Genomic DNA, 16405 nt, shown 5'->3' with positions numbered 1-16405 from the left:
AAAATCGTTGTATCCATCAATTTTATAAATCAATCACATACAATAAATGTCTGCACTTGTCTGTTCGGGAATCAAAACTTGTCCCCAAAATGGTAACATTCTTTAAATCCGACAAATTTCAACTTTCCATAAACAGAACAACCAGCTAACGGCAATTTCAAATTTCCTTATCCGTTCCTGCAGCTGTATTTTTTTTTTGTTCCTAAAATTCAGTTAGCTGCTCCCGAAACAGATATATATATATATATATATATATAATTTACAGATTCATTCCATCTCGACGCGCTCATAAAAAAGAAACACTAACGATTGATATTTAATTGAAGATTTCCACCCGCAAACAATGCGAGCAGTCTACTCGAACTGCTCGAAAATCTAACAAAACAGCAGCGATGGAAGTTAGCGCCATCTGTTGGGTTTTCTGCTAAGCCGCTCCCGTCCATCGGCTGTCAAACCTTCGTACTGCAACACACACACACACACACACATGCAGCACGCACAGTTGTGTCAAAGTGCGCAAAACGGAAAGAGGCAAACAGGCCGAGACGGATTTTCGCTCCCCCCAAACAGTTCCCAAACGCAGCCAGTGCTGGTGGGCCAGTGTAAATTTAAACCGCCGCGAGCGAACCCACAAAGTGCAGAGATTGTTTGTGTGCGAGTGCGAGTGTTACGGCCTGCAGTACACAGCTCCCTTTCCCATTCCGTGCAGAAGCGTGCGTGCGTGCGTGCACTGAGCGTTGTGACAAAAACAAAACAAAACAAACCAAAGCACACGCACACCGACACACACACACACATTCGCTCCAGCCCTGTTTTTCTCTTTAGCTTCACTCGCACTGTACGCGCGCGTGTGTGTGAGTGTGTTGGTGCTTATTTTTATCAATCGATTTGCAGAGGAGATTCGCTGACCCCTGCCGTGGTGTGCTTCCCGGGTGTGTACATACACACTCCCCGTGCGTTAGGTTTTTTGCACACACATACGCGTCCTTGGCCAAAACGAAAAAGGGCAGGAAACCTCAGTGGTGGTGGTGCTGGTGTGCATCGGTGTGTGTGTGTCTCTCTGTGTGTGGATACGAAGAGCTCGGCCCGTGTGATATGGTCTTTCGGATGCTGGAATGCACAGCAGCACGCACATAAATCTCCCAGGAGAAACATAGGCGAACAATCAGCAACCATCAGAAACACACACACACACACACATACGCGGGAGCATTCCTCGTCCAGCAATCAGATGAGCTAAGCTCAGCAGCAGTTGCAGAAAGAAAGCAAGCAAGCAACAGCAACAAAAAGTAAGGAAAAGGGTGGACGAACTGTGCCGTTGGAATTTTGGGACCAGCGGCAGCCAGCAATCACCAATCAACCACATCGGGGCTCGGGAAGGTCGGGAAGGTCCATCGAACTTTTTGCCCCAGCTCCAGCACTCTCCCATCCTACCTCCCCCTCCCCCATACAACCCCCATCACAACCAGCACCAAGAAAAAAGAGGAGCAAACATGGTAGACAGCATGTCGCAGGATGCTGGTAAGCATTAGAAACGGAGTGTTCCCTTCCGCGCGCGTTAGCCAAGCAAACTTATGCCTTTCTTTCTTTTTTCTCTCTTTTTCTTTTCCCCATCTCCTCCACCCCCCCCCCCCCTTCCAAAACTGACCGCAACCCGTTCACAGAGTCGTTCGAGATGCTGAAAGCGCTGTACGACTTTACCGCCGTCTACCCGAAGACGATCAGCTTCGACGAGGGCGAATACTTCATCCTGCATCAGACGAGCGCCCGGCAGCGGAACTGGTGGCAGGTGGTCAGCATGAAGGGCAACATCGGGTTCGTCCCTTCCAACTACGTGATGAAGCTGAAGGTAAACGCTGCAGATTGCCGTTTGATGGGAAAGATATGGCGCGCGCGCGCCCTTCCAGGAAGTAGAGGGTCACTTACACACACACACACACACATACACACACATACAGACACAAAACACACTGCACTGAAGAAATGGTAGGGGTGGTAGGGTATGGCCACCATTACGGTCACGACCTCAGCATCCCGGGGACTCCGCGGTGCGAAAATGCATCCCGCGGCACGGTCGGGAGCATGTTTGCGAAAAGCCCTATTGAGATTAGCATAGCCGGGGACGGGAGGAGTGTTCTGCTAATAAACACTCCCGCACGCTGGCACACAGCATCAAACCACAAGCAGGCCTGCACACCATCGTCCTCGCCGTGCGCGTGCCGCACCGTGAAGGCGTGAAGAGAAAATCAATACACACAGCACATGCATTTCTCATAAGGCCCTTCCGTGTTTTCTTTTCCCCTGTGCTAAGGGAAGCAATTGCCTGCTGTCGAAACGCGCGACCGTTTTGTCCCACTCCCAACCCCACTCCGGGGCGTTGTGTGTGTGTGTGTGTGTTGAGCTTTTTGTGCCTTGCATTTGCTTATCCTGGTTTCCGCCGCACCGGGGGCAAGGCGCTTTCGTTTTCGCCGCTGCGTGTTGCGTTTGTTGTTCGTATGCGGTAATTTTAAATGCGATGAAGGAGGGGTGGGTGGGGGGGGGGTAGGTGGGAGGGGAAGCATATATTTGCACGAGTTCACCGTGTCCTGTTCATCCTGCTGAATAGGCGGCTTGATTATCTGCTGCTCGCAGCGGTCCGCTTATTCCGCACCCACCCACCATTTGAGGGGTTCTTCAGAAAGTAGTTTAACGTGTGGCAGTGTGGATTTCTGTTTTTTTTTTCAATGTTGTTTTTTACACTTTTATTGGCATTTGGAGTATTGTGTAGTGTCACCGTTTGGCTGTACGGGTTAACGTGCTTAGGCAAACAGAAAGGATAACTCATGAATATTATACAGGAAATGTTAAGAAGGAAGCAATGAGCGGGATTTTTGACGGTATTTTTTTGCATTTACATTTTACATTTGCCGAATACATTTTGATCGCTCTTAAGGGGTTTTAGGTACGAGATTTTTATGTTTTTGACATTTTTGCATTGATGGGATACTTTATTGTGATGAACGAACGCTTTATAATTTTAAACCAATACAGTCCTGGAGCAAATTATTTAACTTTTCATACAAATTATTATTACAGTCAGTGCTGCAAAATGTCATGAGCATTGCGAGATTTTAACCACCGAAAACAATGCACTACGAAAATCGTGGTAGCTTGATGTTCACTGCTGATACTCGATGAAAGTGCGGCCTGACATGCCGAACACGACGTGCGAATGCTTGAGTCCAACGCGATACCTCTGACTGCCAAGCTGAGCTTAATGCCGGTGCAAGCATAATCATGACTTTTTTTGCCGGGTTACGTACACAACTGTCATGATCAGGGGTGAGACTCAAACAGTTGGTGGACCAATCACATACTTGGTGACACTTTTTGTCGGACCCAATTCATGTGTCAATCACTTGGTCATGACATTTTCTGTCGGTGATAATCATTCTTGGGATATAGTTGGCGTATGGTCCCAAGCAACAAAATGAGCAATCTTTCTCGCTCTGTCTGCTTTGGGTAGTTGGGTATAATGACAAAGCATTGCAGCGAGAAAGCATGCACATTATGTTTCATGGAACCACGCACAAGCACCGTATATCTCCCATAACCATCGCGATGATCACCGACAGAAAATGTTGAGTCCGTGTGACTGACCAAGAGTGGGTTGTACAAAATGTCACCAAGCATGTGATGGTCCCACCAACTGTTTCACACCTCTGATCATCACAGTAGAGCTCGTGATGCTCACATGATTTGGTTTCAGTTGGAAATTATCATGACTATGTTAGGGACATTTTGTAGAACTTATCACAGTAAAAAAAAAAGTCATGACGAAGTAACTGGTTGTGTAAATGGTGTGTCAAATGACTCGGTGACATTTTAGCAATCAGCTGTTTGAGCATCACCTCTGATTATCACAATTGAGTACGTGACGCTGACATTTTGTTTCAGTCAGATTTTTTTATGACATTGACAGTGACATTTTGCAGCCTCCCGTATAACGAGTAAGTCACAGGAACAGATTAAACTCGTTATACCGGGTTTCACTGTATGTTAAACTGTTTTGGCATATTAGAGCATCTTGTTTCGACAAATAAGCCAAGAAAGTGTGCCAAACTTTGTCAAGATAAGGTGACAACTTGAGTGCATAGTACTCGTTTGACACTTTATATTCCTTATCGAATTGAGTCGACCGGTTATATTAGCACAAATGCTGCTGTTTACCATTCAGAGCAAACGGTTCACTCTCCTTAAAATGATTCTTTTTCATTCCGCCTTTTTTTTTTTTGCTCCAACAGGTCAATCCACTCTTTCTAAACGGCTTTCTCGAATCCAGCATAGAATCGTTGCGGCTGTCGACGGAGAAGGAAATAAACGGCATCATCGGGCGGGAGGAACTGATCAGCCGGCTGGTGGAGAAGAAGCGCATGCTGGAAAAAATGCTGAAGGTAGGCGAAACCCAGCAGAACACACACACACACAGCCACACAGCCACACATAATTAGCGCTTCTTTTTTGTGTGTGAAAGCGCGAGCGTGTGTGTGTGTGTGACCTATTTGGCCAGCTTCCCAGTCGGGCGCACAAGAAACACAAAAATAAATTGGACGGGCCACATTTCCCGTGCCCTACATAGAACCGTTTGTAGCATCTTCGCACTGGCTAACCTGAATTTTGTTGATTTTTGTATCATTTCCGCTTCCGCAAACTGTGCGCAGTACGAGCTGACGGATAGTGAATCGGAACCGCCCTCGCCGATCAAGATGAGCAACGGGCACCTGAAGCAGCAGCAGCAGCACGACGGCTCGAGCGGTAATGGGAGCGATTACTTCGCGCCCCAGCACACGTTCGATTAATTTCTTTTATTTCGATTTCTGTTGGCACAGAACGCACGGCACCGCTGAAGAACGGTCCCCAGCGACACTCGCCGCCTGCACCGTCTGAGCAGCAGCAGCAGCAGCCGGTGATGATGCAGACGGCGAAGAAATCGAAATCGAGCCCGGCCGTCGGTGGCCAGGTGCCGCCCCAGTTCATCCAGGAAAGTCCCAGCACGGGCGTGCTGGCGACGAAGCACAGCGGCGGCCCGGCACAGACCGAGGAGCAGCAGCAGGCACCGGCGGTCGTCGCCGTAGCCGCTGCCGCGGCCAGCCAGGAACCGAGCAGCACCCTGTCCGAGCTGTCGTCCGTGTCGTCCGAGCAGACGGAGCCGACGAGCAACAACACCGCCACGACCGGCACGCTCACGACGACGAGCGACGAGATAACGGCCATCTCGCGCATCGACGATCGGGGCGGGGCGGGCGAGGAACCGTCGCTGGGTGCCGGTGCCCCGACCGAGGCCGAAAACCAGACCGATCACGAGCTGAACGAGCTGGAGACGACCAACAACGACGACGTGACGGTGAGCGAGACCGAACCGCAACCGGTTTCGGTGCGGGAGCCGCCGCACGATGCACCGCCACAGGAGGAGGACGAACCGGTCGGGCCGGCCGAGGGAGCGGCTGGCGGGGGCGACGGCGGTGGCAGTGTGACGGCCGGCGGGGACGATGGTACGCTCGCGAGCGACACGGAGCGCGAGGCCGGCTCGGGCGCCGAGTGTGGCGAGAGCAGCGTGGCGACCGGCGACGAACCGGCGGAGCCGGCGGAAGATCTGGCCAAGCAGCCGCCGGCCAGGGTGGAAGCGGCCGAGGTGTACCAGATAGTGGACGCGATACGCAAGGCCACCCGGCTCAGCCACGAGCTGTCCTGCGTCGCGCTGCGCGTTGTGCTGGCCGAGCTGGAGGTGCTGCTGCCGCCGGCCGTCGTCCGCCATCTCGAGCCGGTCGCCGTCCATCTGGCCGCCCCGTTCGACGTGCCGGACGGGCTGCTGAGCAAGACGCACGATGCGCACCGGCTGCGGCTGATCTTTGCCGAGCTGTCCGACTGCAAGAACGACTCGGAGCAGCGCACGTGGATGCTGCACGAGGACGAGGCCGACATCCGGCAGTACCTGGCCGAGCTGATCCGCATCCTCACCGACGCCGATCCGAAGATCTGCCGCAGCGAGATGGCGTGCGACCAGTACCAGAGCATCATCAACCTGGTGCTGTACTACCAGATGGAGACGCGCTGGTCGATCCGGAAGCTGCTGCTGGCCGCGTTCCGCGCGATGTGCCATCTCGACTACACCACCGTCGACATACTGCTCGGCTCGGTGCTGCCGCTCGAGCTCGTGCAGGACATGGTGTCGAACCCGCGCAACATCGAGAAGCTGCAGGAGCTGGCGAACATGCTCATCATCATCTTCTCGATCGGGCGCCGGATGCCGATCAATCAGCAAGGTAGGGTTTTGTTTTTTGGTATTTTAGGCGTGTGGAGGCAATTTCTTCTAGCCAAACCACCGATCAGCCCAACATCTTTAGCACAACAGCAATCAAACATTTCTCAATCAAACTCTCTTATCATCAAGCATCGTGATTGTAACTGCTCAAACCGAAACCGATGGTTTTATTAATTTGCCTCCGTTTCGCTCCAGATCATCTGCGGGCAGATTTCATCATCTTTCTGCTGAACATTATCGAGACGCCGCCGGAGAGCGACGTCCAGGAGGTGCTGCCCGACATCATGATCAACCTGATCCTGTCGTTCAACCTGCAGTTTGACAACTTTGCCGAGAACGTGGTGCTGGAAGCGATGGAGCAGTTCAAGACGGCCAAAACCTTTACCGAGAAGATACTGCTGCTGATCAACCGGGAGGGTAAGTTGGCTACCTTTTTTATCAAAACCTGGATACACAGGCCGGGAGTGTTGTTAAAGCTGCAGATGGTTTTTGAAATAACTGATGATTTGAATAATTTATTACTCAACTCATTTTGCTCTAACATCTTCCTTCATTTTGCATCGCTTGTCGTTGGATTATTCTTCTTTTATCATTTTGTTTTATTGAGTCATCAATTTTTTCTCTTTTTGGTCCACTTTTATACGTTCTCAACACATAAACAGTTGCTTTTAACGTTTCATGTACTGTTTTCATGTAATGTAATGTAATATTTCGATTTAAAATTGCTTTTTTTATTCAAATAATAGTAATATGATTGACTTTAAATGTGTTTGTGTATGTGTATACACTACAGCCGTCTTTATTTGCTAATTTGATTTGATTTTTTGGTTTCGATGTAAATATGTCACCTCTTCTTCAAGCTCTGTCTTCATGTTCTGTTATTTCAAAGTTTACACAGTTTTAAAAAAAATATTTAAAAATGTAATTTGTTAAATGATTTTATTAAAAAAATCTTTCTTGAGGTTCCTTTCGTTGGGAGCAGTTTGTAATGGTTTAAATTGAAATGGGAAGTCTTTTATATTTTTAGTTTCGAAAAGCATAATTCTGAAAAATAAATTGTTATTCCCATGGCTAGTTTTACAGTTGAAATCAAATTTTATTAATTATTTTAATTTTTTTTTATTTTTTATTATTTTTTAATAATTTTATTAATTAATCAATTTAAAAAAAAACAGATCAAAGTAGACATTTTGTTGCTATTTTTTTCACGGAACTAAAATAAATATTTTTCTTTATGTTTTTTTTTATCGAAAAAATGGTGTCAACTTTGAAACAGTAGAGGAACTGGGGGTAGTTTCGACACCTTAAGGTTTTCTCCTGATTGCAATACTGATTGCAAATTTAAACTTACTAGCAGACATCGGAAAAGCTTATTTAATTCATTATGTTCCATTTCACTTGCGAGAAACTACGGTTCCTGGATTGATTTTGATAACATTTTGATAAAAATAAAAAAGGGTGTTTTTTGTTGCATCACGATTGCAGTGCGAGTAAGATCGACACCATGATGGGGTAAAATCGACACCTTGTGGGGTGATCTCGACGCATTGGTTTTAACTGTTAAAACAACAAACTCTGATGGCCGGTAGTTTTTCATTGAAGCTCAACAAAGTAGGGTAAATGTACCGATAGTGGTGCAATTTGTAGTGGTACCGATGTGTTTTAATGGATTTAAAGTGTCAGGAACGACAATTTCTGAATATTTTAACACATAGCAATTGGAATATGTTTTATCTTCGCAATCACAACCATTTTTACCATGAAACACATCAAATTTACGAATAATTACATATTTTTGTGATTGCTTCGTTGTACCTATAATGGTGGTATGGTTCCTATAGTCGTCGTATTGTGTTCCTATAGTGGTGGTAAACAAAGATGCATAAAAAACGGTGTATAATATTAACGAAACTTAGTTTCGAAGCTGTTTTCGTATGAATAGCAACGATTACTGCCATAATGTTGGTTTCTTGCGTAATTTGATCGTAACAAAAAGTATAAATTTGATTAATGAAACTATTCACTAAAGTACTGCATCACACCTGTCGTCAACCAACACCCGGAAGAGTGTGCTTGATTTGAAGTCAATTTATCATTCAGCCAGATAAGCGAATTTTGGCCTGTTTTTGGTAAATTACCTACATAAAAATCATTTCTGTTGCTTATTTTAGGGAAAACAGTACCTCATGCCAAAAATTTCCTCGAAAAAATCTAAAACGACCTGTATTTATTTATTTTAGAACTATAACCACTATAGGAACATGCCTGTTCTGTGTACCTATAATGGCACTATGGTAAAAAACACTTAAAAATGCATAAATATGGTAAAAAGGCAAATAATTTTAGTAAAACAATAACATTACATAACAATTATGTTGAAAAACTAATAATTGCGTGGTTATGTGGTCGTTTAGAACGTTAACAGAAAAATGAGTTTCGTTATGAAATCCTAAGGATTTTGGAAAAATGTTGACCCATTTCACAAAATAATGGATTTTTCGGTCACTAAGTAACGGAATGGCCTCATTTAAATTTTAAACCCTTTGTAAAAGGCTAAAGAACATTTCACACTAACGTAAATAACTTAATTACTTGTGATTTGCCCTATGAACCGCATTTTAGAGCAATAGCACCACTATTGGTACTACCACCACTATAGGTACATTTACCCTATATCGTATCGGAATGAAGTAACAAGCAAGAACAAAAATTTCATTACAAATAGCATCGGACAAGACTGCCATATAGTAGAAGCTGCGGTGATAGCATCTGGTTTACGGAATGATTGGTTAAGATTCCTTTAAAAAATAACCCGGCAGCCAGTATCTTCCAGTAATCGTCTTTTTTTCATAAAATCTAAGCCAAAAGTCGAACATCGGTCAATGTGATTCCACACCAGCGACTATTTTTTTCTTCAGTTAAGCCTATCCGGCCTAAAGTAAGCCTAAAATACGGTCAAAGCCATAACAATATTAATTTTCATAAGCCTAAACCATATATTAAGTACATGTTTTGAGTCCGAGTTTGGCAAACGTTCGACGAGAGAATAATAGCTAAATTCCACAATTGTAACCTCCTTGGTTTGTTGATATCGCGAGTTTTAAAGCTTCTACGGTATTTTTAATTGCGTGTTTGCTCAGCTTGATCATAACGTTTGCCGTGCATAGTTACGAGACATCTGTAGAAAATATAAGCACTTTCCAATTACGATATAAAAAAGTTAACATGCTACAAATAAGCATTACACTACCACCGAGTGTCGGTCGGATTTTACCCACATTGGCCACACAAGTGTTAGTGACATTTTATACTATATAGTATAATGTAAAAAGTACGCACTTTGATACAGAACTAATCAAAATTGTTTACAAAACAATACTATTAACACGGAAACTATAATTTTGTTGAATGAATTCCTTATGTCCCAGCAGTAAAAAATAACATCGGCTGTCAATCAGAACCACCATGTGTTTATTTATTTATTTATTTATTTTTTTTTTTTTTTGACAATTGACAGGTTTCTGATCAGTGAAATGTGACTCAAATATTCGAAACAGTTGACATAAATAATGTGTACTAATTTTTTTCTTCAAAAAGTTATATCGACAAAAACACACAGTGTCGAACCAGCCCTGACTTCCCCTACAGCACATAAAGCGCCTATGAGTTGAGCCAATTTATTAATTCTTATCAAAACTAGAAGAGTTGATTGAAATTTTATCAGAAAATTTGCAATTTAATATTAGATTAAGCACTCAAAAGTGTTTTTATTTCGGTTAAATCAGGATTAGATAATTAAGTAATAAGTTTGGTTTCAAATATGTATAAAAAAACGCTGCGTAGTAATTTCGAAAAAAAGCATTAATTCTTATCACACACCAACACGTTTTGCAGAGGACCCAGTGCACACGCTGAAGCACACGCCGATGAACATCAACCCGGTGCTGAAGATGCTGGTCGATCTGTTCAGCCGCCCGGAGACGGCGTCCATCTTCTACACCAACGACAACAAGGTGCTGATCGACATACTCGTGCGCCAGCTGTCCGATCTGTCCGCCGGCGAGCCGGTAAGTAGCGGCGCGCATGCTGCAGGTTGATGACGGTTCCTTTGCTAACGCCCTGCCCCTTCTCCTCCTCGCCCTATGCCCAGATTCGCAAATGGTACCTGGAGCTGTGCCGGAAGATCCTGCGCAACACCAACTATCCCGAGCACCAGCACCGCAAGCAGGACCTGATGAAGATCTTCACCCGCATCTTCTGCGAGGAGACGGAGTGCAGCGCCAGCGACCAGCAGATTGTGCGCGAAATAGCGAACGAGTTTCCGCAAATCTTCAAAGCGTGAAGTGGTTTGGCTGCTGCTGCAGCGTGCAGCGAGTTTGTTTTCGGGCGCGGGCGAACGGTTTGCGCTGTCCTGCGCCGGCTCGAACGATATATTTATTATTGTTAAGCGTTAAGCACACATGATAACACGATGCGTACAAACGGAACCCTTTTGATCTGAGATAGAAAGATTTGACGCCACACAGGATGGAGAAAGATGGCAAAATATTGAACGTTAGTGGTTTTTGTTTGGTGATGTAATAGCTATGAATTTACGGCCGATCGTCCCTTCTCCCTGTTATGCTAGTCAATCCTGGCTTCTTTCACCTTCCCGCCACCCTATTGCCCCTCTCCTCCCATCACACATTCCCCATCCAGCTCTACCGGGACATGTTTACTAATTACGGGCCTGCTAAGCGGAACAGGCAAGCAGCAAACAATAGTCTGTTAAACAAAAAATCGTTCGTTAAATACCTTCCCTGTTAAATGCTTACATCAAAGAGTTCTTTTTTAAGGCTACATTTTTAACCAAACAAGTGTGAGAGAGAGAGAGAGAGAGAGAGAGAGAGAGAGAGAGAGAGAGAGAGAGAGAGAGAAAGCGTTCGAACGTCGTTTGGAGTATGAAATACCCGCAAAACTATTTATTATTACGATGTAACCAAACTCTTAGCTAAGCGAAATGAGTCTGAAACCGTTTTACGGAACGAGGCAGCACAGCACACGACGGTAGCACATTTTGTTAAACCATGAACGCCGTGGTAGGGAACGGTTGCTGAAAGAGCAATCTAACCAATCCAAACCAATATATTCAACCATCCAGCCAACCCCGGTGCGTGTGCTGTGTGGTAGTGATTTGCTTTAACAACAAAAAAAAAAAGTGCACTAGAAGCTGCTACTTGTCGGCGGGGACACGCGGTTGTTTGATTGTTTGATAGACCAGTGTTTAGGCCTGTTGTTCCCATTGCCATTGACGCGATCTCTGTTTTCTCGCAATCGTACGCGAAGCGAAATGTGACTCAAACAACAACAAGGAAACTCATAGACACACACACACACACACACACACACACACACACACACACACACACACACACACACACACACACACACACACACACACACACACACACACACACACACACACACACACACACACACACACACACACACACACACACACACACACACACACACACACACACACACACACACTGGCACAGAGTAGTTGTAGTACGAGTTATAAATATCGCTACAGAAGGATTATTATAAAATATGCTCCATCCTTCTCACAACCCTTGCCGCGCCCAAACAGTGCAATTTCTTCCCCACTTTTTGCGATATTGTTAACCGACACGATATAGAGGTGTGTGTGTATGGGTGCGTGTTAATTAGAACCCCGTAAAGGGCGACCGTAAAGCCGCTTACGTAGAATGCATTTAAACGCATCCTTCCCACGCCACACACAGTTAGGGTAGAGGTACAGAGGCAAGACAAAAGGAGAAAGAGAAGAACACGCACAGGCATTTTATAACAAACCAATTCTATCAAATTGCCTGTTAAAAAGTGAAAATGATGTAAGCCAAGTATGTGTGTGTGTGTGTTACATTTCCCCCCAATCGAAGCAATGAACTCTATTACGCAAAACTCGCTTACTGTTGCGGGGAGCTTTAAAAGAAAGCGGTTGAGATTGGCATCGCCAGATTGTTATAAGCTTTATATTTCCCAAATTGGCCCTTGGAGTGTGTTGGCGGTTGCATTTTTTTTTCTTAAACTTTGCCTCGGAACAACGGACAGATCCAAAGATTACGTTATAAGCCATCATTATAGAGCGAATAAGCGTTAATTAATTATGTGATACAGCATTACTTTTACCTTTTTGTGTAGTGGCCCGTTTCGACCTAGTCTTAGCTATCAAAGTAACCTCATTTACACACACACACACACACACTCGCTCTCTCTCTCTCTTTTATTATACGCATTCGGTAGACTTAAGCATATAACGCTTACACAGGCTAGGCGCAGGATAGAACATAATGAAATGAATTTGTCAAACCCCAAAATGTGCCAATTAACCCACACCGAACCGTTCATCATACCAGGACGAGTAACCCCCCCTTCGTGAAGCTACGAACCTGCTACGAGCAGCTCCACAGCTCATATGAAGTGTAATAAGTCCACGTACAAGTACAAGTACAGTAGACGGCTTAGTGTGTAGGATTGTTTTTTTAAACGAATAATTTATAACGCTTTTAAACATTATCGATCGTTCGCGTTGTTCCGATGCAGAGAGGCATTTAAAAACGTAAAAGTGTAAAGTTGGAAATAGAGAAAAAGAGAAGGAGAAAGAGAGAGAGAGAGAGAGAGAGAGAGAGAGAGAGAGAGAGAGAGAGAGAGAGAGAGAGAGAGAGAGGAAAAGAACGAACGCAAGTTAATATTCTAAAACACTGGCAAACGAAGCTGGAATACCGCAGAGAAAGAGAGAGAAACGAAACACACATAAATAAGTTAATTAGTTAAGTAAAATTACCTTAGCGCCGACTGTTCGTTTTTTTAAATACACGCACACACACAACCCTTCCAAAGTATGTAAAGGATGCCAAATGAAATGAACAGCAGCAAACAAAGCGAAAAAAGACGCCGTTCCGTAGTGAAAAACACATACACACACACACACACCCAACAAACAAACTAAACCATACTCTAAACAGTAGTGTGTGCAGTGTTGTGTTAAAGAAAAAAAAACAACAACAACAAAAAATAGTACCCCCCCTCCCCGCCCCCCGCAATAACACGCAAAGTCAGGCAGAGAAGAAAAACAAAAACAAATAATTAAACAAATAAATAAACAACTTTGCGAAACGTGAATCCTACCAAACACTCGAAACACTTTTAAATGAAAGTTAAAGAAATGTTACTCTAAAAAAAAAAACAACAATTCTGATTCTGTGTCGTTTGTGCCTTTTTTTTGTGTTGTTGGTTTTTTGTTTTGCTTAAAATAACCGAAATTTCGAACATAGAAAAAGAGAAAAGGCCGAAGGGAAGGTTGTTTTTCTTTTGTATTAATGTTTTCTCTTTGTTTTGTAAGATTTTGTGCTTTTATTTAAACCTCATTAAATTCAGCCAACGCATGTATTGGGGTAAATTGGGTGTGGGTCACTCCCCCCCCCCCTCCTTCCTCCACTTCTGTTTTTTTCCCTTGGGGGAGAGCGCTTGTCCAGCGTTTGCAGCGTTTGCACGGCTTCCTGATTTTGGTTGTGTTTGTTGGTTTGCTTTCGTTCTTTAACTTGCTTACTGTCTATCATTTCATTTCATGAAACAATGAAACAAAAATTATACGTACTAGTCATGTTAATTAGGGGTTTTAACACACGCACGCACACCCCACACACACACACACTGACACGCATATAAACGCATTAAAAACGTTTTTGCGATGTTTCATCTATATTGCTAGAATAAAAACTTGCACAACTCGAAAAACGATCAATTCTGTCCTCTGCGGCGTGTGTTGCTTGTTTGTGGTGTGATGCGGGGGTTTTGTGGGTGTGTGTGTGTGTGTGTGAACAAGAGAAAGAGAGACACAGTAAATGTAATTTTCGTTTTTTTTGTTTGTTTAAATCGATTAATGTGTGTAATGTGCTCTGTGCGCGCTTGTAAGCAAACCTGTCACTGAGCTTAATTTGTTTGAATAATTTTCCTTTTTTGCTTCGCTGCTAATGCTGCACACGTGCTCGCTACCTAATTAGTCTCGAAATTAAACACACACACACACGCGCACAGCAGCGGAAAGAAACGTAGAGAGTACTTGTTTCCACCCCCCCTCCTGGGAAGCGTGTAAAACTTCCCGTGCCCCCTTTTTTATCGCGCGGTTTTACACAATTGCATTACTAAAACTAAATTAGTTTCACCTTACACACCTATGCAGACACAACTGTGCCTCAGCTTTCTATTGCCACCGCCGCCGCCGCCGCCGCCGCCTGCGCGCCTATTTGTTTCTCCTCATTGTGTTTCATTTTGAATGAACTGAGCGCGCGTGCAGGCGAGAAGAGTAAGAAGCTTTCCTTTGTTTTTTTAAAAAAAATATTTTCCCGTAAAAGAAAACATTCCTCGCTCGCTCACTGGATGGGCTTGTTTTCCTTCTTCTTCTTTTACATGCTATTAAATTACGCAACACACACACATACACAGCTGTATTCCCTGTCATTATAGGGTTTTCCAAGAGTTCTCATAGCGGTGGGACGCTTAATGAACTCTTTCTAACGTGAAATGCACTTAATGTAATGGGAATTGGACTCTATAGCACCCTTGTTGGACAAAACCAATAGGAATTTCCAAGGAGCCTGTCCAAAGGGAGTGCCATAGAGTCCAATTACCATATGAAGTTCACTTCCAACAGGAAAGAGTCAAGGAAGTGTCCCACAGCTATGAGAACCCCTGGAAAACCCTGAATCTCCCGAAATGTTTTTTTTTTTTCGCGAAGCACCTTTCTCTATTTCTCTATCTCTTTATCTCTCTATAGGATATTTTAGGTCGTTTCATGTTTTTACACAAACATAATTGAGTTGTTTCGTTTGCCGAGGGGGAAGGGTTTTTCAGGGGGCGTGAGACGTGTGCAATGTATGGGTGTGTGTGTATGTTTGCTTGTGTTCGTAATAATGAATGCACGTGATGAAGAATTGTATTTTTTTTTCATTTCAAAACCGAACGAACTGGTGCTTCCGAGTTGTGTCGTAGCTTAGTGCACATTGACAGACATTTTCTTTCTCACAGTACCAAGCACACACACACACACGCGCACATACACATTACTCATCACGTTGGCCATCCATTTCTCGCTACAGTTCTTATTTTTGGGTTTGTGTATATTCTCAAACAATAATCTCGAACAAAACGAACGAAACAAACAAACAAAAACTTTAACTCTACAGTTTAAATAAATAGTTACGACGACCGCGGCGGATGCTGATACACTACTTGTTCATGATACGCCTGCCTGCCTGTCAGTCAAACCGCAAACTGCACTGTAGCACACACTCAAAAAGATAAAGCTTGATGACGTCATGGGGACACGCTTGAAAACTGGCAAAGAACTAGCTAGCAACAGCCAAAAACAAGAAAAAAAGAAAGAAAAGAAACAGTCTAACCTTGGCCAACTGCACATTGCAAATGTTTGAAGTGTACTGTAAATTCAGCAATAAAAAACAGGCTTTTAAAAACGAACAAAAGTCGAAAACACAAGCTTACAAGAAAGCAGAAGAAGAGCCGATAAAAACAAAACGAAACACTAAAAACAAACCCTGAACACTACACACGGCTACTACTGTCTCTCGCAAACACACACACACACACGCATACACAATACAGGGGTTTCCAGGCGTTCTTATAGCTGTCGGATACTTCCTTGATTCATTCTTATTGGAAGTGAACTTCATATGTTTGAAATTGGACAGGCTGCTTGAACATTCCTATTGGACTTGTCTAACGAGGGTAAAAAAAGTTAAAAAAGAGTAAAAAAAAGTGCCCCACAGCTATGAGAACACCTAGAAAACCCTGTAAGTGTAATTGCGCGGCATCCCCCTGTCATCCCTATCCACTCCTATCGCTTGCGAGTGATTTGTTTTGCATTTCTGTTTCTGTTTCCTGTATACTATGCCCTATATATATGCGTTTTTTTCTTTTGTTTTTTGTTCCTTCCTCCTGTCTCATCACAGCAACACACCTTTCCCCTTTTTCGTCTGCACGACTCTTGGACACTATTTTTGCTTCAGCTTGCTTCTTTTTTTC

The 16405-nt window shown here is 44.1% G+C and overlaps 1 protein-coding gene across 1 annotated transcript; it reads left to right on the top strand.

Moving 5' to 3' along the window:
* The first annotated feature begins 463 nt into the window (after positions 1-463).
* LOC120952388 (NCK-interacting protein with SH3 domain) lies at positions 464-15756 on the top strand. Its single transcript, XM_040371692.2, has 8 exons — positions 464-1521; positions 1665-1849; positions 4284-4433; positions 4701-4794; positions 4869-6302; positions 6497-6718; positions 10196-10368; positions 10452-15756. The coding sequence occupies exons 1-8, from the start codon at positions 1494-1496 to the stop codon at positions 10641-10643; spliced, it is 2478 nt and encodes an 825-aa protein (XP_040227626.2). The 5' UTR covers positions 464-1493; the 3' UTR covers positions 10644-15756.
* The last annotated feature ends 649 nt before the right edge of the window (positions 15757-16405 follow it).

Source organism: Anopheles coluzzii, chromosome X (genome assembly GCF_943734685.1).
Source record: "Anopheles coluzzii chromosome X, AcolN3, whole genome shotgun sequence".
Taxonomy (NCBI): domain Eukaryota; kingdom Metazoa; phylum Arthropoda; class Insecta; order Diptera; family Culicidae; genus Anopheles; species Anopheles coluzzii.
This window is presented reverse-complemented; position numbering and strand designations above follow the sequence as displayed.

What these genes read in the sequence shown, in the direction of transcription:
- LOC120952388 (XM_040371692.2), top strand. Translation starts at nt 1,494, where the DNA reads ATGGTAGACAGCATGTCGCAGGATGCTG. An exon ending in ACTACGTGATGAAGCTGAAG is followed by an intron (nt 1,850 to 4,283) that starts GTAAACGCTGCA and finishes TTGCTCCAACAG; the next exon opens with GTCAATCCACTCTTTCTAAA. An exon ending in GATGCCGATCAATCAGCAAG is followed by an intron (nt 6,303 to 6,496) that starts GTAGGGTTTTGT and finishes GTTTCGCTCCAG; the next exon opens with ATCATCTGCGGGCAGATTTC.